Source organism: Psittacula echo (assembly GCF_963264785.1).
Source record: "Psittacula echo genome assembly, chromosome: 5".
NCBI lineage: Eukaryota > Metazoa > Chordata > Aves > Psittaciformes > Psittacidae > Psittacula > Psittacula echo.
The window spans coordinates 86,495,444-86,521,918 of NC_137739.1; the positions used below are offsets into that span (position 1 = coordinate 86,495,444).

The 26,475-nt window shown below is 42.8% G+C and overlaps 2 protein-coding genes across 7 annotated transcripts in view; both read right to left on the reverse strand.

Moving 5' to 3' along the window:
• The window catches only part of TTC17 (tetratricopeptide repeat domain 17), a gene marked incomplete at its 5' end in the record, with an annotated part of 60,906 nt that extends 52,842 nt beyond the window's left edge, over positions 1-8,064 (reverse strand). For all 4 annotated transcript variants that reach the window (XR_013956989.1, XM_080619079.1, XM_080619078.1 and 1 more), the window contains one exon: positions 7,849-8,064. Coding sequence is in view for 3 of the 4 variants with exons in the window: in XM_080619079.1 (XP_080475205.1) it covers positions 7,849-8,064 (216 nt within the window). The remainder of the gene's footprint in view (positions 1-7,848) is intronic.
• Positions 8,065-9,381: 1,317 nt separating this feature from the next.
• Positions 9,382-25,354, reverse strand: API5 (apoptosis inhibitor 5). Of its 3 annotated transcripts, none has more exons than XM_080617991.1 (15): positions 25,165-25,354; positions 21,608-21,769; positions 20,346-20,439; positions 19,246-19,311; positions 18,758-18,909; positions 17,271-17,477; positions 16,627-16,731; positions 15,842-15,931; positions 15,082-15,263; positions 14,796-14,889; positions 14,235-14,291; positions 13,330-13,406; positions 12,822-12,958; positions 12,387-12,558; positions 11,447-11,497 (listed from the first exon to the last, which is right to left on the reverse strand). In XM_080617991.1, the coding sequence occupies exons 1-14, from the start codon at positions 25,231-25,233 to the stop codon at positions 12,431-12,433; spliced, it is 1,620 nt and encodes a 539-aa protein (XP_080474117.1). In that variant the 5' UTR covers positions 25,234-25,354; the 3' UTR covers positions 11,447-11,497; positions 12,387-12,430. The 3 variants fall into 3 exon arrangements, with proteins under 3 accessions (XP_080474118.1, XP_080474117.1, XP_080474119.1); XM_080617993.1 differs by lacking the exon at positions 25,165-25,354 and adding an exon at positions 24,997-25,137; XM_080617992.1 differs by lacking the exon at positions 12,387-12,558 and having other exon boundaries at positions 9,382-11,497.
• Between the last annotated feature and the right edge of the window lie 1,121 nt (positions 25,355-26,475).

Sequence of the window (26,475 nt, forward strand, 5' to 3'; positions counted from 1 at the left end):
ATATTTCCCTTTTTCCAGTCATTGGGAACTTCACCTGACTGCCATGATTTTTCAAATATGATGGCCAGCGGCTTAGCAACTTCAGTCACCAGCTCCTTCAGGACCCGCAGATGGATTTCATATACATCAATAATGAACAAGTACTTGTTTTCATAAAGACAGACTGATTCCTGCTGCCTGCTCCCTGCCAAATCCTAAAAATACTGTGTTCTAAAGTTGAAAGTACAGAAAAGGAACACTACTAATTAGACTTACAAGACACCTAGAAAAGGTCAACCCTGAGCAGTGATTTCTTCAGCAAATGGAACAGCAGACGACCCATTAGTTTTTTTGTGGTTAAACTTTAAGGGAAATTACTTTATCCAGTGATGGTTTTTTAGGGCAGGCACTTTATGCCAGGGTTCTCATTTCCTCACTGGAATAGGTAGTAATTAGGTAGGGATTCAGCTTTAAATGTTAAGAGAAGAGTTCAGCTATATGAAATAACAGTGGATTTCAGAGTCTTGCTAACTTTGCTCTTTTGGGCCTTCATGCAAACATGCTAGGGCCACTTCTAGACTATCCTTGTGCTGTGCAGCTCACAATACAAGGAAGGCATGTCAGGTACCAACCACAGCCTTTACCACAGGTCAATCAGTTTTGAACAGTTCATTCGTATCATCTTGTCAGTTTGTCCTATCCTTCTCTGAAAAGACACTGAAAACAGGATGAGAGGCCAAGGAAATCAAAGCGTGAAGATGCTAAGAGGAATGGGACGTGCGAGCCACCCTGTGCCCAGCGGACACAGGATGTACAGAAACACCAGGAGTGAAGGAGTGACCAATTCAGCTTGGGTTTAAACTGAAACAGGGGAAGCTCAGGTTAGATATAAGGAAGAAGTTCTTTGCTGTGAGGGTGGTGAGGCACTGGAATGGGTTGCCCAAAGAAGTGGGAAATGCTCCATCTCTGGCAGTGTTCAAGCCCGGGCTGGACAGGGCCTTGGGTGCCATGGTTTAGTGTGAGGTGTCCCTGCCCATGGCAGGTGGCTTGGAACTGGATGTTCTTAAGGTCCTTTCCAACCCCAACCATTCTATGATTCTATAACGTGGTGCTACCAGCCACTGCTGGGGCCTTCTGGACTTACACGCTGAACCACCTTGGCAAACACTACTATGCAAGGCTAAATCCAGACGTTTCTGTATAAAAGCTTTGCTGTCAGCATACAAAACCTGGCATAGACTGCAGCAGGCATGAGGGGCATGACACCAACAGCCTGATTTCAGCAGCTCTTCAGTTCTGCCTCTTTGCTCCCCCGTCTCAGATGCAAATCTTTCACTGCTGAGCTGAGAGCAGTGAGATCCACTTCCCCACGGCTGCCCCAAAGAGCAGAACATTTGCATTTCTGACTGCACTCCACACACAGGCTACCACAAGACCTATTTTTATCAAATTCAGGTCTAGCCATGACCTTCACAGCAATATGGAAAGACAGAGGCTGCCGTCCCCTGCGAGCAGGCAGGTTCTAGGTCAGCAGCACTGCACCGGGGACAAGGACGTTGAGTGTCTCAGCCAGTGGCTACACAAAATGCTCAGGTTCCAACGTTTCAAACATACTTAAGAAAAAGCAGAAAATTCAAAGTGAAGGAAGTTTTTAAAATGATTATTTTTTACACCAGAGGAAGGCCTAAATCCCACAGTCTTTTGGTGATCAACTGGCAAGTTTTAAAATACAGCAAGTTTCCCTTTTCCTGAGGATGAGCTGACCTATGCTTCAAACCCATCACACTTCAGCTCATCACCCTGGGGCTGGATGACAGCTAATGGACTGCAGCAGACTCACACCAACCTCGAGCCTAGGTCTGTTTGCAGTCACTCATAAAGAGGCACTGGTAACAGTTTTGGGGAAGGCATGCTACCACCTTACACACTTCAGTAAGAACAAACTATGTGAGGGTTTTGTTTGTTTGGGGTTTTTTTGTTTAGCAGATAACAGACTCGGAAGGGTAAGAAATGCAGTGAATAAAGAGGTCATACAGCCAAGCAACCTAACCCTTAGGGAAAGCGCAAAGCAAACATCCAGCTGTCATTGTCAAGATAGGTCTGAGTGACTACTTCATATATTGCAGAAGATGCTTCTGTAAGGAGCAAATAGCTTTTTATTTGGCTGCAATCGACTTTCAGCTTTCCTTGGGTTTGGATGGTTGCTTTTCCTATAGTCTTCAGCATATGGACCACTGCTTTCATCTCAACCTGTTTGCATACACACGCAGTCAGATGACAGACATCAGTAATGCATTAACCAACTCTGAAGCCGTCCATGCACCATGCTGCCTCGCTGCAACTTGAGGCACACTTGCATTCAAATCCACAACCCATCGAACAACTGTTAGGTAATATCTCCCCTCTATACTTACACTAAGCCAGAACTAAGCACACTTCTGCACTACATGAAATTCAGATGTCTTCTTAGCCCCGAAACAGGCCAACCAGCACTGCTTGTTCACCCTCTTCTCCAGATCATTTCTAACAAACTTCAAAACACACAACAGCACATTAAAAACAAAATGACTTCTAGCCAACTCAGATCCCTTGCCAGAGGCTCTCTGCTCCCAGCAGAACTTCCCCAGTCCTGCTCTGGACCATCTGCCTGGGAGGCTTCTTTGCTTCTTTTAGTTTGGTTACTCAGAACTAACTTCTTCAGCGTTTATATTAGTCCACATAAAGACAGTCCTTTGACTCCCTGCTAGCTTGCTTGGCTTTAATTGCCTCCATCAAGGGCTCTTTAGAAAGACCCCACCGCAGCTCTGCTATGTCAGGTCTCTGAGAGATGATAGCAGTTGGTTCCCATCAGCAGAGCCATGAATAACTACTGAAATTGTTTCCTGCATCGCATTTAATCTGTCAACTGTTCATCCTCTCCATGAACAAGTTTTTTCTCTCCCTTTGAAGTACATTTGTATTTCTGTAGCTTCCCTACTGGCAGGCAAGCACTGTCTATTAGCCTGAACTTTATACCTCCAGTTGTGAAATGACAAGGTTTATAAACATGTGCACCAAGCAGATATAATCTCATTAAAGAGAGACAATTACTCAGTCCCTGGCTTTGCAGGAACACACATCTGAAGGTGGACTCAGACTGAAAGAAAAATACAAACTGATCCAGTGAATGATGTATCTGACCTGAAAACAGGCTACTAGAGCAGCAGATACAGCTTGATGGCTTTTCTCTTGATGGCTTACTGAGACAACAAAATGTTACATGCGCTGCTGGGAATTAATTTGTTTCATCATTCAGAAATGCTCACTCGAAACTGGAACAGCAGGGCCTACTTAGCGAGCGCTCCCATTTACTAGATGAGATGTTGCTGCTACATAGAGAATTGTTCAGTTTGCATTCATTTTGCCATCCCTGTCAGGTTGTTATAGCACTAGGAACTGCAGCAAGAGTCTCAAGGTATTGCTAGTGGTCTTATGGCACAGGAAAATCAATCTCACTTGAATGTAGTCTCATATTAAAGGCTCACACCCTTGCTGTGCTACAAGGCGAAACAGCTAACAGAGGTTTTACAGCAACAACATAAACTATGTTCACCCTTCTCCCCCCAGATCCCAGATATTACATTTTGTATATTGGCCATGATCTGTAACTTCTGCTTTCAGCATCTCATCCATAGCACACTTTGGTAACACAGAAATCAAGGCTCACAGTAGCAAACTAGAAGCTACAGGGCAATCACTTGTCACTGGCGCTTATCTGGACATCCACAGCTAGTGGCTCATTTAGCAGGGGGAATGTTTGGGTCTTACTAGCACTTAAGTTTTGCCCACTGAATGAATGGGCTTTATTCAGATGAAGTGAGATAGTCCAAGTGAAGATTAACCCTGTCCCTCTGTAAGAAGGTGACAAACTTTAAAAATGGGCTTCAGACTATTTGAGAATGCTAATATTTCTAAGATTAAATAATACAGATGCTACTTAGCACCACCACTCTGAGCCACCAGACAGTATCAGCCACGTTCAGTTAGAGACTGCTGTGCTGGAAGTGTTGTGATCAATGGTGCAAAGTCCAAAAGGGGCTGATCACCAGCAGAATCCTCAGGGATCAATACTGGGACCAACACTAATGTCTTTACTAATGACAGGAGAAAAAGAACCTCAGCAAGCTTGGTGTCCTCTGCAAACACAGGGTGAGGACAGCCATGGCGGGCCCTCACGAAGTCAACAACAGCAGGCGCAAACCCAGTGCCTGGGATCCAATAGCCCCATGGAGCAGGAAAGACTGGGCTGAACAGAAAACAGCTTGCAGAAAAGGATGTTTGGGCTCTGGTGGGGAAAAAGGTGGCAATGAGCCAGCAGTGTTTGCCCTTGCAGCTGAGGCAGCCAACTGCATCCTGAGCTGTGGCAGCAAGGTTGGAGCCAGCAGGGCAAGGGATGTGACTATCCCCCTCCACCATGAGAAAGTACATCCTGCAGGTTTCAGTCCCCGGTTTCAAGGCCAGCAAAGCCCATTCCAGGTGGCCTGGAGCACATAACATACAGGGCATCTGAGAGAAGCAGGCTAGCTCAGCTGCAGGGGGATATTGCTGCTGTTGTCAGCTTCCTAAAGGCAGCGTACAGAGAAGATGTATTCTATGTAAACTATTCTATGATTCTATAAGATGAAGCCAGACTCTTCTTGAGGTGTGATAGTGAGAGGCACTGGACATCTGCTGCTACGTGGGAAATTCTAACTAGAAAAGATGACAAAGAATTCACACTGAAGGCAGCCGACCACGGGACCAGGTGCCCAGCCAGGCTGCCAAATCACATCCATGGACACAAAATTCAGCCTGGCAGGGCCCTTGGTGAGCTCTGAAATTCAAACTTGGGCTGCTGTGCAAGCACCAAGAACTAGCAGATTGGATCAATACTTGGATGCTCAAAGGAGAAGGCTACGGTACTATGGAAAACCCAATGCAACAATATTTTTCTGCAAGAATAAATTAATTAGAACTGGTAGAAAAGCTGGTGACAAGGGTTTCTCTGAAGAGGGCCTACAAGGATACCAGAGAAGGACTCTTCATCAGGGACTGCAGTGATAGGGCAAGGGGTGATGGGTTCAACCTGAAACAGGGGAGATTCAGGTTGGATCTAAGGAAGAAGTTCTTTACTGTAAGGGTGGTGAGGCACTGGAATGGGTTGCCCAGGGAAGTTGTGAATGCTCCATCCCTGCAGTGTTCAAGGCCAGGTTGGATGAGGCCTTGGGTGCCATGGTTTAGTGTGAGGTGTCCCTGCCCATGGCAGGGGGTTGAAACTGGATGTTCTTAAGGTCCTTTCCATCTCAAATCATTCTTCAGCTGAGAAGCTGAAACACCAGACACTGCAGAGAAACACAAGAAGCTGCACAGCCAAAGTGTTCCTGGGATAAATGTGGACGAAGTCCCACTGAAAATGCACAAAACAACTGGAAAGAAGGATTGAATGGAGAAGTGTACTGGTAAAAACACAGGTTCTAATGATAAATACAGACTTAAAGATAGTCTGAACAATTAAAGCAAAGGGATGTTCTGCAGGGAAATTTTAGGCTTATGTCTTGTTAATAAGTACGTACGCCTTAGTATTAGGAGATGGATAGCTCAAATATTTGGGAATGTTGTGATTCTACCAGTGAATTGATAAATCAGTTATGAATCATCCCACTGCCAATGAATCACAGACTAGCATAAGTTGGAAGTGACACAAGGATTGAATCCAGCTCCCTGCTCTTCACAGGACTACATAAAACTAAACCATATAACTAACAGCATCATCAGGACACTGCTTGAACTCTGACAGGCTTGGTGCTGTGACCACTTCTCTGGGGAGCCTGTTCAGTGACCCACCACCCTCCCAGTGAAGAGCCTGTTCCTAACGTCCAGTCTGAACTTCCCCTGGTGCAGCTTCATCCCATTTCCTCGTGTCCTGTTGCTGGTCACCAAGGGAAGAGATCAGCACCTTCCCCTCCACTGCCTCCCTTGAGGAAGATGAGGTCACCCGTCAGCCTTCTCTTCTCCAAGCTCAACATCCCAACTGATCTCAGCCACTTCTCAGAAGTCTTATCCTGAGGGCCTTTCACCATCCTGGTCACCTCTGGACACAGTCCATTAGTTTGATGTCCTTCTTACACTGAGGAGCCCCAAACTGCACACAGTAGTCGAGGTGAGGCTGCACCATTGCACTGTAGAGTGAAACAATTCCTTCCTATTGCTGGACAATGGAGGTTTGTTGCTGTTGGGTTTGCTGCTGACGACTGACCCACAATTACATTTTGGCTTCTAAAACAACATCCAGGTGCACTCCAGAAAATGTCCACTCTTCTCCATTGCCCAAAACACAAATAAGTGGAGAAAACATAATTCAGAGGTGTTCTGCAGGGATGGCAATGGCAATAACCACAAATTTAAGTACCATTTCCACAAAAGGTACAGAAGTGACAGTCACAGAGGCTGAAATACATCTTATTACACAAAACTCACTGGCAAATTACATTACATCCCATGTACATTGCATTACATCCCAGCTACTGGAGAATCCCTCATATTCCAAGTGACACCATATTTGAGTTCCCTTGCTGGAAATGGATGGATTGACTCTGACCATACAGGCAAGAGAAGTTATTCCACAAATGTTTTACCACTTCAGCTATAAACCTTGAGAGAACATGAGAATGCCTCTGCTTAGAAAGCACTGGTCCCTGTAATACAGCAGGCTGCTGCATAGCAATGGTACAGTGGAAGCTTTGACATACATCCTTAGTTAAGTGACATCATAAAATGCCATGGGTACTGAATTCAGCTAACCAGCTTTTCAAGCAGTTTTCAGCTAATCAGATCTTTCCCAGTCACAGCTGCTTTCCATGCAATAATCAAAACCCACATGCAACCTAAATTTGATAATACACAGTCAATACACACACAGAGATGCTTCCAGACCATTATCAGACACTCTCACCACTTCCCAGTGAGGAAAGGAGGTGAGATAGTGCTGTATTCATTCAGTTATGATTCACCAGGGTGAGAGCCAGGGGCCACGCAGACTCAAGTGCTTGGGAACCATAAAGCCAGCAGAGGCTTCCTGCAGTTCCACCCTAATGCTTTCTGACAGGAGACCCGACCAAAGGTTCTCACACAAGAAAGTGGTGTTAACAGGCACTCATCTCTGGTTTTATGACGGGGACTGGTGCTTGCTACAGCGATTCTGCTGTAGAGAGGAACGGCTCTGGCAGTTCTGCTTCAGGACCGAAGCAGATCTGACATGAAAGTGGATTTCTGGTGTCGTTCCCCTTGCAACAAAGGGGGAGCAAAACATGCAAGCCGCAACATGAGAAACATACCGGCTCTTTCAGCCGGTTACCGCACATGAGGCACAGCCCGGTATCAAAACAAGCCGTTCTGACTAACCCCTCTCCTCCTCGCTCCCAAAGGAACAGACCAGCCGGGACAGGCTCATCTGCGCCCGATCAAAGCAGGACCCCGGCTCCGCGCTTACTCAGCGGCCTAACGAGCCGGAGGCTCTGGGGAGGCTGCAGGTGAGCACCGCTGCTTGCAACACGGTGCCAGCTAAGATCCACCCTCGGCTCGCCCGGACCCGCCAACCACCGCCTCACCCCGGGGCTCCCGCAACTCCGAGCCACGTTTCCCGAGCGGCGCTGGCTCCCCGGGGCAGGACCCCCGTGCGGGGCCGCGCTCCACCGCCGCCCGGGGGGCTGCAGCGGCTTCCACACAGGCACCGCTTCGCACCAGGGCCCGTCCCGCGGCAGCACCGCTCAGGCCAGGCCCGGGACTGCGGGGTGAACGGCACCGCAGAGAGGGGCTCTCCCGCTGCAGCGCAGCTCCCCGCGCCCCGCTCACCTGCTGCTGGATCTTGCCATCCTCGGTGACCACCCAGTGCGTGGTGGCAGCGGTGGGCCGCGTCCCCGAGGCCAGCAGCGAGCACAGCCCCAGAGCCCAGCCGGAGAAGACCCACGCCCGCCCCAGCCCGCCCCGCCCGGGCGCTCCTGCCGCCGCCATCTTCCCCAATCCCGGCCTGCCCGCTCCACCCGGAACCGGAATCGCCGCCGCCGCCATTTTGGAAGCGGAGGGCGGTGCCGCCGCTCTCGAGGGACGGGGTTGGCCTTGAGGCCGGCGCGGGTCGGTCCCTCAGCCGGCGCCGGGAGCCTCCCAGCCGGGTTGCGGCGGCACCAGGCACCGGTGCCGGGCTCCGTGTGGCAGCAACGCGTGTGGACTGCTCCGCACAGGGCTGACCGCTGTCTGGTAACGCTGAGTCCGGTTAATGAGCCTTTTTACACTTCAAACAGGCAGAGCCGCTGTCGGGAGCTCTTGTGCAAACGAGCAGCGTTTTCATTAAAAACCCATTAATTTCTGTCTGGTGCACGCCGAAACGTTTGTCGCTACAGCCTGAGGAACCAGCAAACGGAACTGTGCCTGCGGCTGTCCACAGCGCCGCCTTACCGAGGAGCGGGGTGAAGGTAGCTCTGCAACACATCACTCCTGATGCTTTACAGTTAGAGTTAATAAACTCTTCGTTTCCTATGCCTGTTAACAGTAAATACGAACCCAGCAGCATCAGTCTCCTTACCCAGACCTGAGTGAGCTCTAAAAGCTACCACATTCGAGTGTTGGTCTGTCTGACCTTTCGAAGTTTGGAAGCAAGCTGCTTTTTGGGACACCCCCACTTCCTAGAGCTTGGAACACACTAACATTTGACATATACCTATATGTAACATATATAGCATATATAACATATAAACCTATAAATACAAACAGGGAAAAAATGCTTACAAAAATGTTCAACTAATGCAAGGCATTCAGCCGTCTTTCAGGATAAAGAACATATTCCCATGATGGTTCATTACTGATGCCAGTGTTCATATCATGTATATTAGATTTCACCTAAAAGACCCCAAAACAAACCCCACCACATACAGGCTGCTGCTCCATTCCACTCTTGCTCTACCATAAGATACTAATAGATTTTACTGCACTGTCACCACCTAGGAGATAAAGACAATGAATGACTCCTTTTCACATGATAATTCCTATATAAGATCTACGACATGCAGCTTTTGCTGAATACTACTCAGAATTTTGCCTTTAAAAGTTAGAATCACAGAATGGTTTGGGTTGGAAAGAACCTTAAGATCATCTAGATCCAATCCCCTGCCATGGGCAGGGACACCACACACTAAACCATGTCACCCAAGACAACCCAAGTGGAATTACTTAATAGCAAGATTACATTATCTGTTTCAGCTAAGACCTATTCATTAGTGGCAAACATCTACAGCAATCTAAGGAGTAAGGCACTACAACAAGGTACCACAGTACCCTTTTACTAAGCCAACACAAAATGCTGCAGAGTAACTGTCAAACAGTGAGCCAAACAAAATTACAAAATGAATTTATTCCAAAAGCATAAGGGAACATGTACAATTCAACAGGATGGTGAACAGGTGTCTCCACAAGAGATGAAATATGAAACTGGGAGGAGAAAGGGAGAATTAACTACTGAGGCCACGAGAACTTTGCACATCACCTCTGAAAACAGGAGTCCCCTAAAGAAGACTCACTCAAAATTCAAGAAAGGAAGCCGCTAGTACCTGGTTATTAGTCTAAATACAAGCTGTGTTTAGGCTTTGAGATTACACTTTTAAAGCCCTTCAAACACAAATTACAGCCACAAGTGCAAAATGTATTGTTTTCCCCAGTGGAAGCTTATTCCCAATCTAGTGCTTATTTTCAGAGCGATATTTTGACCTCACAAATTTGTCCTCGAAAGCTTTTTGCTGAGTTTGTTGGGTTTAGTGACAAATCTTGAGTTTAGCAGCTGGCGTGTAATCAGAAACAGTCAGCTCACATGTCCTGGAATGTCCAAAGTTTGCTGCCTCCTGCTCCAGAATTAAGCAAAACCAGACTTCTAATTCAGCATCAATGTCTCTTAACTTTGTCGTATTTCTGGTATTCTGGCCTTCTGACTGTAGTGATAAATACCAAAGAGTATTAAGGAAGACACCTGAGTCAGATTCACAAGCTAATACAAATGGAACTAAGGAGGGAAACATCACTTTCAGGCGTTTGTCTGTGGATATCAAATGGCTGGACAAAAGAAAAGGGTAAGGAATAATCTCCATTCTTCTAAAGTCTAAGCTATTTTACATCAACACGCCCTGGAACACTTATTAAAATCCTTTACCTCTGTCTCAACTTCTTTTTACTACCTGCTAATTCCTTTACAATGCTGAATGACCTGAGAAGTAAAAGTCTGAGTGGTGAGAATAAAAAAAACCCCAAAAGCACTGTGCTCTTACATTGTATTTTCTGGGTGTACACCAGTAAATAAGAATCCCAAGTTGCTATGGACAAAAAAGTAGCATGGAATTGTTAGCTTTTCCACCTGAATCGAACTACATAGCTGGAATTTCTTCAGTGTTACTCAAAATATGATTTTATTTATACATTTTTAAATGCAACTGTATTGTTTTAAAAAATTAAATCAAAAAACCCACAAAACCAAACCAAAACTAAAACCAACCCTCAAGTGCCAACTAATCCAGAAACCTGCAAAACACAGAAAAGAGCCAGGTATTGCTACGGTCCAGCTCCAACCTGTGAAGCTTAATCACTGCATCAGTCTTTACTCATTCCTGTAAGAATTCTAGTCATTTATTGGTTTTCCTGTTCATTGAGTGAAATTTCACGGCATAACTCTATGCTCATATTTATTTTCAACATTAAAAATGAATTTGCAAAACATCACTTTCTGCATTACAATGCACGGAGAAGAGTAAGATGTGCAAACCAAAAGCCACCACAATTTTCCACATCTCTAAGTAAAAGGACTGCTTCATGCTACAGGCAAAAGTTGTTGCAAACTTTATAAAACCAGCATGGATCTCATTCAAGTCAATTGAAAAAAAAAGAAGGAAACCAAAGCAAATTTAACAGTACTCTTCTCCACATATTGCAAAATGTGGTTATACAGATGAGGAAAGGATTAGTTCAGCTGCTAAGCTTATCTGACATGTATCTGTTGCCATGCCTTTCCTATCCATTACTTAATAGATAAACTCAATTATATAGTTTCAGTTATGCACTAGCTAATTTTTAGGTTAATGTACAAACTGTCAAGATGTAGCTTTTGATAAAATTCTACACTCTTTTCCAATTTTGAATCCTGAAGACACTTCAAAAATAAAGAACCCAAAACTGCTAACTGGAAGCATCCAAAAATACAGTTGTAGTTTCACTATGGACAAGTCATAGTCCGTTAGAAAAGTAGATCATACATACAAAGGTATAAAGAACATTTAAGTCAGTCTCAGTGGAAGGCAGTCCTTGAAGGAAGCAGTACTGCAAGCAAACTTGCTGAGTAGCACTTTCATTTTAGCCCCTGTGGGGCATGGAAGACTTGAGCGCTTTCCTCAGTAGATTCTTCCTCGGCTACGATTGCCACGTCCTCCCCAGCCTCTTCCTCGGCCACCCCGGAAACCACCTCTTTGCTCTGAAATAGAAGTCAAAACTTTTCATGCAGGTTTTGTGCTGTATACAGGTTAAATAGCAATAACTGGAGGTACTGAACGCTGACTGAAGCCTCTGAGGTAAACCCCGCTTAAACACCATGAGATTTCAGTTATGCTTTGATGGGACAACAGACACCACTACTTCTGAAAGGATGCCAGGAGAATTGGCTTCTATAAATTAAACGTAGTCCTTTGCATACTGTTATGATAAAAAACTGTCCCATTATTTATACTTCGGCCAATCCACTGTCACAGGATTGAAAACTGATCTGTAAGGAACTGCATTAGGTTACTTAGCTCGTCCTTCTGTCCAGTAATGCCGTGTCTGTCTTGAGGTGTTGGTCTGAAATGATTTGCTCCTTGTGACTTTATAAAATGATGGAAAACCACACCTTTGCCAGTCTACCTGTCCTTTTCTATCCTTAACATTGAGTTATGAGCAATACAATGAAGTTTTTTTGCTGGGCTGATATCTTAACTATATCTAATCAAAAAATCTCAGACCTAAATAGATACTACACAAACTATTTGTATGTGATAGAAGCTTTTTCCTTTCCCTTCACTAAGAACAATCTGATCACAGCAAAAGCAACCCCAAAAATACTTTGTTAAAGTTTCTCTGAATTTATTTGATATCAAAATCTCATTTCCCCTCCATGCTTTCCCTTTATGCACAATCTTAAAATACAATTCATGATTTTTAGGCTGTTTACTGACAGAGGCAGGACCAATGGGCCTACAGGGAAGGCAACAAGAACAGGCTCCTGCCATTGTTGGGCCTATTCATCCAGCTTGCAACTACTCTCATGCTTTGCTCAGAAATGTGACTTGCAGAGAGAAAGAATCACTCTGGAAGCATAAGGACATAACTGTGTGTATGCACAGTGAACCTGGCAACTCCTAGGAGTTCTGGATCACATCTGCAACATCAGCAGTGGCTGTAATAGGAATTCAACACCGGTCCAGTCGTATGACAGGAGGTGGCCCAGCTCTGCCACTTGCAGCAACTGGTCTGTCCAGTGGGACATTTGGGGTGCAAGTGCTGTATATCATAATAGAGAACACAACAGTTCAATTACTAACTCTATGTATTAAAACATGCAAAGGACATAAATTTATAGGCTGGTAACACTCAAACACTGTAATAAATCAATGAGCTAGGAAGAGCCCATTACACACAAAAACAGATGACAGTACAATCTGATCTAACGAGAATGTGATAGTAACTTGGCTTAATTTGTTTGTTCCCCCCACCCAAGGCACAACAGTCACTACACAAAGCTTTTTTCAAGCTGCCTAACTTACCATAAGAAAAACTACCCAGGTTACTGCTGTATTTTCCACTGGGAGGGTTATATATTTGCCTGGCATCCCTTTTTGGTCCTGCCGAAGCTTTCTTTGGGGGGGAACTTGAGGTTGTATCTTCACTTGTTCTTTTTTGACTGACAGAAGAAAACAAAAACAGGTCATTATACCCCTGTAGTGACAAGGACAGGAAGAGCAGTTCAGCCTGAAAGATGAACCACTGGAAGCTAGAAGCAGCTAATGAAGATGCCCTGAATAACACTGCAAGAGAGGAAGTAAGGTAGTCCCCAGGTGATTTGGTCTATCGTATCCCTAAAGGAAGAATAATATTAACTCCTTCCAGGATGGATGTTATTTTGGATTGTGAAACTTCTAGCTCACATGTTCTGGATTATATATATATATATATATATATATATATATATATATATAATCTCTTGAGATCTTTATTTTGTAAACAGCAAAAATTAACACCACTGTTTTCATTCTTTTAATGAAAAACTCTCACCTTGCATCTGCCTTCTGCACTGGTTTCCAGGACAGTGTAACTGTACTTTTGTAGGAAGGAGGAATGTGGAAGAGATCCTATGGAGGCAAAATCAGAGAGTTTATTCTACAGTTAAATTCACATCAATTGCACTTCAAAACTTTAGCTACCTACTAAGACTCCATAATAACAGTTATGTTCCTATAATTTTAAATCCTTTCTGAAGTCCTATGGCAGAGGGAAAAGGTGTCTTATTGCCTTATCTGGCTACCTGAGACTTCATTAGGAAATTCAAGTGAGATTTATACTAACAAAGTAATTTCTTATACTGACGTTATATGCTTTCTCTCTCTCTCTTTGCACATCAAGCATCTTATAATGAACTACACTGGTCCCTGCAGGGAGACATCTGATATCCCTATAATGGTAAAAGATAAGCCTCTCAATACTGTGGCCAAAGTTTAGGTTCATTGTGGTAAGTTAGATGGGAAGTGAAGAAAGAGAAGAAAAGATGGTTAGAAGTAATCAGAATAGTTTGGAAGGCTCTGGATTGAAGTCTCTTCCTGCAACCCATCTCTCCTAGACTCCCTGGAGAAAAAGGTTCTGTGCGGCAGCTGGCTTTGCCTCCTCCCTCCTTTACATCTCATGCACTTCTTCAAACTATTCCTTACAGTCCCTGTCACTGCAGGAAAGGGAAATTGCAAGGAAAAAGGCATGGCCAGAATCCAAAGACCCCTACAGCAAGGTCTTCTGCTCCTGGCACAACTAGTGCTGTAAAAAAGGGTCTCACCACAGTAAAGCAGCAGCAACCCTGAGCTGGCAAACACTGACTAATTTAACACAGTACAACTTTGATGAAATCTATTCCTTTTCTGTGTACAGGTCACTCTACTGTGTATTTACTCCTTCACAATGTGAGGACTTACCTTGATTAAAACATTAATGTTGTTGGTTATTTTCAAGGCAACCACTTTTATCTTGTTCTGTAAAAAAGGAAACACCACTGAGCACCTATTCCAGTAGCTTTAAATTATGTCAACTGCACTTGATGAAGTTGCACCATTAAACTGACTGCTCTTCCTAGTGAATTGCTACAGCAATAGTAATAGTGAAAGGTGTGTACACTTCTGAGTTTTCATTACAACTATTTTTAGGTTTCTCACAGTTTTACACTAGTTGCTTTTCATGTTTCAGTGTATTTCCCACTAAATCCCTCCCCATACATGAAGATTTCCCCTTCAAAACAGAACCAGAGCACAGTTACGCCAAATACATAGGGATGCAGAGAGCAGCTGACAGTAGAAACTAAAATATCACCTTAGCTTGCAAAATGCAGCACTGGTTAAGATCCATTTGCAATAGATGTTAGCAGTATTACTGCCTTCATCTGTTTGCCTGCTTACAACAGACTGCAGCCCACTAATGTGTGCCAATGGTTACTTTGGTAGGCTCAGTTAGTAAAGTCAGCATTCCTGAGCAATACTTACCTCCTCTGTTTTCAAAGCTTCTCCTGTTTTGCCTTGAAGTGCAAGACGAAGCTGTCGAATATACACCTGCAACCCTCGAGCAAAATACTGTAGCCTAAAAGATTTAAAAGCAATCTGTTAATAACATATTCCCATAAAATAAAAGCATAAGCAAAAGCAAGCTGTAATCTCTTTCCCCTTTAGGAAAAACACTCAAAGCCTTTCACCAATCTGATTTGTGCTTCTTGAGCATGTAATAATCCATATTTTGTAACAGAGCCCTTAACACTTGTCTCTCAATGATTACCTGATTTTAAAGTCTTTCAGTTTCTCAGCATTCAGCTTGGCTGTGAGGAAGTCCGGAAGCTTACGTCCCAGCTGATGGAAGCTGTACAATAAACACTCCACATAACTGAATTGTAACTTGGGCTCTTCACTGCCAGCATTTTCCCCATTCTCTGCTTCCTCTGGAGGAAGGGGCATATATTCCTAACCAACAGAAAGGAGAAACAAATGCATGAGATACATTTACACACTCTGACTGATCTTTTGCAGTGTATTAACTGGAGGATGTATTTATGCTGACATTTTAAGAAGTATCCCTCATCCCTATACTAACGTGATGAACCGCTGCATGAAGTCCTGGTGCAGGTAGTTTGCCTATACTTATGTGACTTGACAACTCTAACTAAGAGCAAACATTACAGTAGCATTGCTACCACAGGAAGTAACAATGTACTACAGCAGGGCTTCTGAAACAGCACTGAATTTGCTTAAAATTGTCAGTGCAGATACAGCCTTTAATGACATCAACATGAGTCTCTCACAATTACAATACTAAGAACAAAACCACATGAGTTTATTGGATTAAAAACATGATGCAGGTAACAGCTCTCTATAAAGGCTTTGAATTGCAAAATGACGTTTGACATTTATCATGGACAGAGCTATCTTTGAAATAGCCACTTCAGAAAAGGATGAATAGATTAATAGATAAAAATAACTTGTTTTGATGAGAACTTTTTTAGTGGTTTGCACTAAAACACTAAAAATCGAATGAGTCTTACCAGTAATTTATCAAACAGCTTCTTCAAATTTGATTCAAGCTTTTCCATATCGCCGCAAAATGAGCTCATTTCAGCAAGCAGCTTCAAAACCTACATGAAAGGAGAGCCAGGTTTTTGTGTGTTAACAAAAAAGTACGAAGGCTTAACTTTAAACCTGAAAGTGTAAACCTCACATCATTAAGGCTGCAGAGCAGAGGTCAGCTATTACAGTGAAACTCAATCATCAGGAAAATCAACAAGGAGGAACATGCCCGGTCTGTTTTTCATGTCCTCAAACAGAAACACAGGTTTGTGTGTCTAATCCCAACAGGCATCATTAGTCAACAAGTAAACAAAGCTTCCTATCCCACGTCTGCAGCACAGCTCACCTTCAAAGTGAGACAGAGACGTAACTGAAGCTGCAGCACTGATTAACATAAGCAGAACTACAGACACGAAGCCACTCCCTTAGGAGGCAAAATTAACACAAGCCACATCTAATTTATGCAACAATCAATTCAGTAACTGCTATGTGCTTAGAAAAGATTGACAGCTATATAAAAATGATTACACTGATCTACTTAGTCCAGCCTTGCCTCAAAGCTGGGGACTAATGACACATACTTTAAAAGGCAATGCTCAGTCATGCCTCAGTACAGCAAACTTTTTCTCTAGTTTAACTGCTTTCTCTCCTAGCCAAGAACTGAAAACCCCCTGAGAAAGGAGTTCCCAATTTGTAAAACAGCTGTCTTCATCTAAGGTGCCTATTTTTCTATGATTTCAATGACATTTTAGCTTTGGCTTACCTCTAACTGGATATCAAGACCCTCTACTGGCGTAGTCAAAGAACCGAGGTTTGGCAGAACATGCTCACAGAAGTAAGTAACAAATTTCGTGGAATGAACGTTCTTCTGCAGAGAACAACACATTATTCAGGTTACTCTGAGACTGAAGGAGTTAAATGTTTTTCCCCCATCACTCCATCAACCTTATATGTGACTGCCTATCACACAGCTACACCTTAAAGCTTTATTGAATTCCCTCTAACTCCTACAACACAGACTCTTCCAAGTGGCTTAAACTCAGAGGCTGTCTGCAACAGGGGCTGAAAAGACTGTCTACAACCCAACAGGTCTTTAAACACTGCAATTGCCTGGCATTAGACATAAAATAATCAAACTCATACACGTATGAGCCTAATGTGAGAATTTCATCATAATTCATTGTAACATCTTAAATTTGAAAGCAAATGTCAAGAGCAGAGAATAACACAAAACCTCTTCGTATTCAGAGGCTTTAAGGATGTTTCCAACATTTTAATGCATTAGAAGCTGAAGGTGGAGAGGTACTGATACACTCTCATTCCAACATAATCATTGACAACACCAAAGAGCAACTACAGCCATTAACTTTCCACAATATTCCTCATGCAAAGCAAACAACTACATACTGAGAAGAGTGGCACTGCCTGCCGGGTACACTGCAGAAGTCTGTCCACACAGTCTGGGTCAGATGGATTGAATGTTTGTTCCAGGTCAGCTTGTTCAGCCACCAGCTCCACTAGTTGCTGCCTCCCACTTACTGTCTGTAAGCTTTTTAATCCAGACAATATCTTCATGAACAGAACAAATTCCTCACCCGTTACATCTTCCAGCACCTTAAGAGAATTTCAGAAAACATAGTTAAGTTGGTAGTTTGCAAACCTCCAAGTCAAACTCAACTGAGTTGAAAAGGTAAAGTATGCAAATATTACGCATTTACATTCAGCTTCTTGTTATTTAAAGATAGAAAAGTTTAAAGGAACACATGAAAACATGCAGTATAAGTGTATACACCCCCAAATCAAGGTTAACTACCATCAAGTTGTGCATAAGAAACATTATTTTTCTTGGATTCTAGTTTTAAGAATAAATTTCTTATCTAACAAAGTTGTATGCTTCAGGCAGAATAAAAAGTAAATAAGTATCTACTCCTTATGAATTGTTTTAATACTTCTTGTATCTTTCGCAGCATATGGAATTTACAAGAACCTCATGGAATTCAATACAGACCAATGCAGAGTCCTGCACCAAGGATGAGCCAACTTCCCTGCATCAGCACATGATGGGGACTGAGTGGCTGGGGAACTGCTCTGATGAAAAGACCCTGAGGGTTCTGGGGGACAGCAGGATAAACATGTCAGTAGCATTCCTTGGGTGATGAACAGTGTTCCTGCGCTACAAAAAGCATGGGCAGACTGAGAAAAGCAAAGGGACTGAGGATTCTCCTTTGTTATACCCTTATAAGATCAAATCTGGAATACTGCACCTAGTGTTGGATCTTTCTGTATGAGGAAGTTGCTAAGCTGAAGAAAGCCCAGCCACCAAGGTTATCAGTGTCTAGAGCATGTGATCTGTGAGGAGAACTTAAGGAACTCAGCTTTTTCAGCCTAAAGGAAAAAAGTCATAATGGGATGAAGCAACCTACCACTCATCTTCCAATAATGATGAGTAAGTCACCAGGAATAGGAGCCAGGTTCTTTACCGAGGTAGACAGGGTGAGAATGACACAATGACACAAAACTGAAATAGGAGCTTCAACTGGATAAAGAGGTGTAATAGAGGTGTATACTTTAGAGGTGTTCAAAACCCACTGGACAAAGCACTGAGAAATCCAATCTGAATCCAGCTGAGCACAATTCACTGAGGTCATCTATCTCCCAAAGTCCCTTTCCCATGTGAATGATTCTACATTTCTAATAGAAGTCACTCTTACAAAATGAGAAGAGCCTATTTTAATGTTCCTACAAAAACTGCTGCAAAGTTTGGAGTGTAGCAGAATAGGATAACTAGAAGCATTTGTACAATGCTTAACCCTACATGTGGTTTAAACAAAGCAATGCCAGTGATAAGGCATGGTTTAATAATCCTTATGGCTGTACTGAAATAAGACACTCACCTTCTTGGATTCAGTCAATATGAACTCTTCTACCTCCTTTGTCATCACCTCCTCAGGCAGGGTTTTCAGCTTTGTAGAGAGGAATTTGATGGCTCGCTCTCTCACAATATCCTCTCCCTGAAGAATTTGACTGAATAAGCCACCCAAAGTCCCTGAATGGAGAATAAATCAGGTAACACAAATGACTCTAGAAGAGCTGAACTTTCCCTGTAAAGAAGTTTCCTCCTCTAAGACTCTGTGAAATATTTGCTGTACTAACTTCCATGAAAAATGATAACTGACATAAGAATCCACTTTTTTTTTTTTCTTGGGTTGTACAATTCCAATCCAAAATCATTGAAAAACTCAGTATCTTTTGTTAAAACCAAGTGGTGACTTTGTGTCTCGCTTCTGAATTGTACTAAGATACAAAACTGAGTCCTGTTCTCATGGTACTAGAGACTGGGAGCTATTATTTAAGTACATTTATAGAAAGATAAGTCCTTTACCTTTAGCATCCATCTTAAATATACTGAGCAAAGCATTGTTCACCAAGTTGAATTCTGCAGAATCATCTGAAGAGAGAAAAAAGAACAATATGGATATCCTTGAAATGCAAACATTAGAGCAGAAAACCAAAGAAAGATGGCTGGTATCACACAAGAAGTATTCCACCTTCAGCATTTGATTATAAACAACGTAACTTGTATTTTTAATGACTGCTAAACCGAGGAAGTAGAAAGCCACAATTATGAAAGCTGAAAGCAAAACAAAGAGGTTATTTGCCACTTCAGCCTCCCTGCCAAAACTTTAACATCACAAACTTGATAGGAATGAAAACTCGAAGGGAAGTTATTAAATATATTTAGTAAATTTAAGGAACATATGAATAAACAAGCTTTTAGTAAATTAAGGTTAAATAGTTAATTCTTTTTAAATTCTTAAGTCCTCTACAGTATTTCTAGATGGAAGAAACAATTTTCCTCCTGAACTAGAGAAATGTTTGAGTAAGTCCTAAAAGAACCCCAACTCTTCCAATAAGAAGAGACTTGATCATGCATTTTTAACATCAATTTCAAGACCTAGTATTTAGCACTCTGTAACTTACTGAGGTTAAAAAACCCATACATACTGTATATTAAATTTGGGATTTATTTTGTACCAAAAATGCACTGTACGGAAGAAAATGCCTTCAGGATTTTTAAAGTTCCCAAGTACATGGATTAGCAACCCAATAACTTCTTCAGAAGGCAACTTGCTGTAGTCCATAACTGGAAGGGGTTTTGTTGTTGTGTCCCTCTCCCCTCCCTTCCCTTTTTCTACAGGTGCTTTAAGAGAATTTGAATAAAACCAAAAAAAGTCAACTTTAAAGAAAGATTTTCGGTTTAGATTAGGATAATGAGAGACTTTTCAGCACAAGTAGCAGCCTAACTGTACAGCAAATGTAAGGGGGGTGGTGGGAAGAGCAGAAGCAAGACATGACTGGCACTGGGACAAACTGCTTTGTAACCAATTATGAATCAACAGAAAGTGCCTTCTAGAACAAAACTGCAGATGCTTTCAGGGGTGTCACAAGGAGAGGAATGAGGAAACTACCAATGTCTCCTACCTGACTGCAGGAGCTGAGTCAGTATGTCTGCTACCCGAGGAAGATTATCTCCAGTGGCAAACTGAGGCAATTCTTTGATTGCTTGTCGCCGGATCTGCCAAAATTGTCAGTATTATGGAATTAATAAATTTAAATAACAATAAAAAATATTTCAGGCAATTCAACTAACCATGTTTAGCACAAAAATCAGTCAAATTTGAGAAACGAACCACTTTTTTTAACAGGAGTATCATATTCAGAAAGTGAAATACAAATTTCAGACTTGAATGCAGTTTAAACTTCCTATTTACTATGAAACTATTATGATGTCTTTTTCTCAGATCTAAGCAGCACTGGAGAAAACACAAATTCAAGCAGCACTTCTATTCACAAAATCATTCATTTGACCAACAAAATAAAGAGCTGGAATCTGTGTTAGTGTGGAGTCTTACTTGCTAAAAGGAAGGATAGTTCTCAGTGGTGCACATGGCAGAGAGGAACTCTAGGTTTGGCACTGACAAAAAACCTTGAATGATCTGCCCAAATCATTTAACATCTGATAATCACAGAATCATAGAATGGCTTGGGCTGGAAAGTACCTTAAGATCATCCAGTTCCAACCCCCCTGCCATGGGCAGGGACACCTCACACTAAACCATGCCACCCAAGGCTCTGTCCAACCTGGCCTTGAACACCGCCAGGGATGGAGCATTCACAACTTTCCTGGGCAACCCATTCCAGCACCTCAGCACCCTTACAGTAAGAACTTCTTCCTTATATCCAATCTAAACTTCCCCTGTTTATGCTTTAACCCATTACCCCTTGTCCTATCACTACAGTAATAATCAAGGTATAATCAAAGACACTTCAAAGGTACAGCCTCTAGCAACAGCACAGAAGCAGCATGAAGCATCTCAAGACTTCTGCAAGAATACTACATTCAGAATCACATCCCCATGGCTCTTGGCTGTGAAGAAAGTTTTCTTGCCTCCCTGCAGGATTTTGTTAGGATCAATTACCACAAAGCACTTTCTGAAAAGAAAAAATGTAATAGATATACAAATAAACTGGTTTTTTCTATGTTTCTTTCTACAGAGCTATTCCTTTGATCAATAATTGAGTGAAAAGGGCAAATGGAAACTTATGTATCTTCCCATACTATCACATAACAGGAATACAACTAAGTATTCTTCAGCTTTGGAAAGATCAACCCTCCCTTTCCAAAAAGACTAATAAAAATATAAATTCAAGGTATCAACTTGTTACAAGGTTCTTATTCTTACAGAAACATCTTCATCCTCACAGAGGTCCAACTGGGCATTGATAGCCGAGTCAGCTAGCTCAGGAAAATGCTTGAAGAACTTAGGTATAAACTGGGCTGCAAGTCTCTTCTCCTTGGCACCTCCCTTCACACCATCCAAGATCACCTGGTACGCATCCTTATGCTGGAAGAGGAGAAACAGAATACAATTAGAGAAATCCTGGCTTATTCTCAAGACAAGGATTTTTTTCTCTTCCATTCACTATTCAGCTATGAAAGTCAACTATATTACACAACCTTCATACAAAGAAATACATTTATCTCTCAGACCACTATAACTGTACCATTTAGTAAAATTTGCCTCTATTGTCTGTTTTTTACTGTTACTCTGGTTCCTTTGTTCAAGTGCCTATCAAACGCCTACATTCAAACTGCCAGCCCTAAGGCTAACAGCTCTTGCTATTACATTAGTGCAGACTCAAGGAATTACATGATCACCTTCACTAAACTTGGGCAGTTATTCAAGGGGTTTCTACCTTCTGCCTATTTACCATCTCTCAAGGAGAGGCTAATTCTCCCAAAAACCATGCCACTGGAATAGATCACATAACTTTTAACATACATAGGGCTAAAGCATCTTTGGCAACTATTCAAGCAGTTAACCTGAGATAAAACACGGCTCTTAAAAGATGTGTTGAATGAAGACTATATAAAAAAAAGGGTAAATCTCCAGCTGAAATATAGAAACCAACACTTCAGGAACAGAGTAGAATATTTTCTACCTGCTCCAACTAGAATCATACAGACATTCCAATTTTGTGCCTGCAGGACCGAAACTTTAGAATTGAAGTCTTTCTTGTGGTTAGCTATGTGCTTGCAAAAGAAAAGTCAGTAGTATTAGGATAATAGCAGAAATCAGTTCTATCATTAATTTTCCATATGGTTATGAAAATGTTTTAGACAACTTTGAACAGCAACAACAGCACAGAACACTTGGTTTACATAAAATCTCCCAGAGCCACATACACTGTCACTCTTACACCACGTAAAAGTTCACCCATAGCCAACAGATCCTAATTTACAAAGCAGCACAGGGCATTAATTCTCTCTAAAGGAAGCTGTGTTTAAACACTCAGCACCAATGCTCCTTCAACACTCCCTACACGTTGTTGACAGGTGTCCGTGGTGCCAGATTCTGAACTGGATTGGGACATGGATGTGGAAGAAAAATAACCAAGGAATAAAATGACTGCTTTTCAGCTGATCCACATCCCCATCAGTTTGTTCTGCAGCTGTGCCAACACCATGCACTCAACAGCAAAGGCAGAACGAGCCAGCACAAACTAACAATGGGATAGACATTATTACAGTCACAGGTTCTCAAACTGCACATTAAGAGTAACTTTTCTGGGGAACAAATTACTTAATACATATTAAAATAGCAGTCATATAGCAATGGAACACGGTAGCTTGAGTTCCATGAGTTTATATGCCTTCATGTTTAGTACTCCTGTCATTTAGTCAAAGTGCTGCTCAGCAGAAGCTTGGACTGCTCAAGGAAAGAGCAGGCAACTGCAGAAGCAGTGTAATCCTTCAGTATTCCATGCTTCCTCCCAGTCTGTTATACAGGAACATCCCAAGCCAGAGACAGTGTCAATAACTGTCAAGTGACTATTAGTTTCTCTAGATTACTTCTTGAACCACTTCTGTAATATCCTGTGACAAGTTGTACAATGTGTTATGGAGAAAAGTTTGTCTTCCTCTTTATTTTAAGCCTGCTTACTAACAGTTTTCCTCCAAGTTCTCACCTTCACTTCGGTCCTGAGTAGACTCATCACACCTGAGCCCCTTTCTCAACTGAAACACACTTTTACAAGCTCACCATTTCCAGTCTTTTAAATGACTTCTCTTAATGTCATACTTCTGTTGTCCCCTTGCTCTTCTTGTTGTGTTCAAAAGATTTCATTTTTGAGACAGGGTGACTCCCTTTTTTGTAGTGAGAGATCAGGTCCACGAATTTGAGAGATAATAAAGGAGTAAGTGGGATAAAACTGATGAATAAGGAACAATTGCTCATGGCTTCTCAGAGTGCAAAACTTGGAGACATCAACTAAAACAACAAGTTCAAAGGGGGTAATTTCTTCACAAAGGCTAATGGAATATTTTGCCACAGAACATTTGAATGCCAGAAATATCAGTTGAAAAAAAGGCATCAGAAAAGTTTGCTGAAGAAGAATCTAGCAAGACCTAGTAATTACAAAGACACTAGCTCTGGCTCCCTAAGCCCACAAACTGGAGAGAGGCAAAGCTGGAAAAGTGTATCAGCAATCATCATTCTATACTTACCCTTGCAGGTTCTTGCACATCTGCTGCCCTGTCACAAGCTCCATTTCTTAACTACACTGGAGTTTGTTCTCCCTGAGATATCCATCCCTGCCTCATAAAAGCTACCCACAACTGTCAAAATGATGATGGACTATGAATTCATAAAGCAGCACAGTAATAGCATATGTTTTATTCTCCATCTCTCACCCTAGTTTCCAACATTTTCTGTGTATATTTTGGTTGTCTCTAAGATGACGTTTTAAATTGATGTTTTTAACGACCTGTCTGCAAGGATTCTGCTTTGTTTCACTAGTGCAGAATTACACATGCAAAGCTAATGGACTTGAATCTAAAAGCTTAAATAAATCCCAACAGCAAAACACCCAGCCACTTACTATACTGTTTGTTCTCCCGAAGAACTTTCCAAATGACCTTGCATAGTAGTATCCAGCTTAAAACCCACTGCCAAGTATGTGCAAAGCTACCTTCCTACTTACATATAGTGTGATGAAAGAATAATTGCAAAATAATCTGCTTTTTCAGGCAACCACTCAGTAAAACGTGCACATAATGCAATTCAAAACTAGCTTCAAGTAACCATAATACTTTGTATTGTTAACACATGAAGGCATCATGTTTCTTTGATTAATTCAGAAACGCTATGAAAACTGGCACATCTCTCCAGGATTTTACAGCTAAAACCCTCCTTTATCCGTGAGGATCAACCTTCCATGCTTGCCTTAGGAAAATACCAAAGGGCTACAGGCAGTTATCAAACCGTAACAGCCTTCACCTTCCTCCAACAAGCCTTTCAGCAGGAGCGCGCTCCGGAACTGCAAGTGCACAGATCAAACATGGACAACTACCGGTGTTCTAAGGCGAAACTCCCCGCTCCCATGCAAAAAAAGCAGCCTGATTCTAGCTAAAAACTAGCTAGTGCCCTTGAGACCACGTTTAAAAGGAGAAGTGCCGACAGGACGGGAGGAGGAAGATGCTGCAAAAGCGACTAAAGACGCTGCCGCCGTCCCTGCAGCGCCGCAAGCGCGAAGCTCATCGCTTCCCGCCCCCGCCCGTGAGGGAACCTACGCGCATCACAGCCGCGGGGTTGCCGGGTGTCCTGCGGGCCGAGCATCCCGTTCAGCAGGACCCCGGCTGGCCGGCCCGCCCAGCCTGGAGCTGTTCGTGGCGGCGGCACCGCCGCACTACTCAAGCCCCGGGCCTAGCGAGGCCTTGTAGGCCGCAGGCACGCCGCACCTGGCTCACGGTCTCGGTGGCGTCCGCCAGGATGCCATAGTTGCGGTAGAGCTCCTCCACGGTGGGCATGGTGCGGCGGGGAACGGGCGCGACCGCCGCTGCAACCGAGGCCGCCGCTGACTTCGCCACCGCTCAGGCCGCTGCTCCCGCTCAGACCGCCGCCGTCAGCACCAACGAAGCCGGAGCCCCAGAGCGGCCGTGTGTCGGTGCCTGCGCAGCGACCCCAGGCGGCTGGCGGTGCAGCTGCGGGCAGGGATAAAGGCGGGAGCTCCCTCCCGCCCATGTGCTTGCGAAGCTATGGCTGTTTTCCCTCGTATAATCCTTTCTCTATCCCTTTTTGACTCCTGTATACAAATCCTGTGTGGTGCACTGAGCTCCTGGTGCCAGAAAGAGGCTGTTTTCGAGAGTAATGGGTTAAAACTTAAACAGGGGAGATTTAGGTTAGATATAAGGAAGAGGTTCTTCCCTGTGAGGGTGCTGAGGTGCTGGCACAGGGTGCCCAGAGAAGCTGTGGCTGCCCCATCCCTGGCAGTGTTCAAGGCCAGGTTGGACACAGGGGCTTGGAGCAGCCCGCTCTAGTGGAAGGTGTCCCTGCCTATGGCAGAGGGTTGGAACCTATCGTATTTATATATACTGTATCACAACACATATATTTTGTATCATATTTTTATATAGTGTATCATAGCATGTATCTGTTGTATCATATTTATATATATAGTATCATAACACATATATTGTATCATATTTATGTATATATTGTATCATAGCACATGTCTATTGTATCATATTTATGTATCTATTGTATCATGGCGCATGTCTATTGTATCATATTTATGTATCTATTGTATCATGGCACATGTCTATTGTATCATATTCATGTATCTATTGTATCATGGCACATATCTATTGTATCATATTTATGTATATATTGTATCATAGCACGTGTCTATTGTATCATTTTTTATATATTGTATCATAACACGTCTATATTGTATCATATTTATGTATACTGTATCATGACACCTATTATATGCCTTGGAATGATACTTTCTCTTACTTCCTCTGGCAGTGATACATTCAGCTGTGCTCATCATCTTCCTACCAGAGAACACACAAAATGAAGAGGAGCATTCAGAGCCGCGTTAAGAAACGTTTTCTTTGAGGTATGTTCTGTTCCTGTCATTTGATCTTCCACGAGTCACCTTTTGGGTTTTTTTCCTCACCTACTTCCTTGTTGCCTTACATCAGTCTTCATTTTTTCCCTCCTTACATCAATTCCCATTTCTCAGTCTTTATTTTTCACTTGTATAT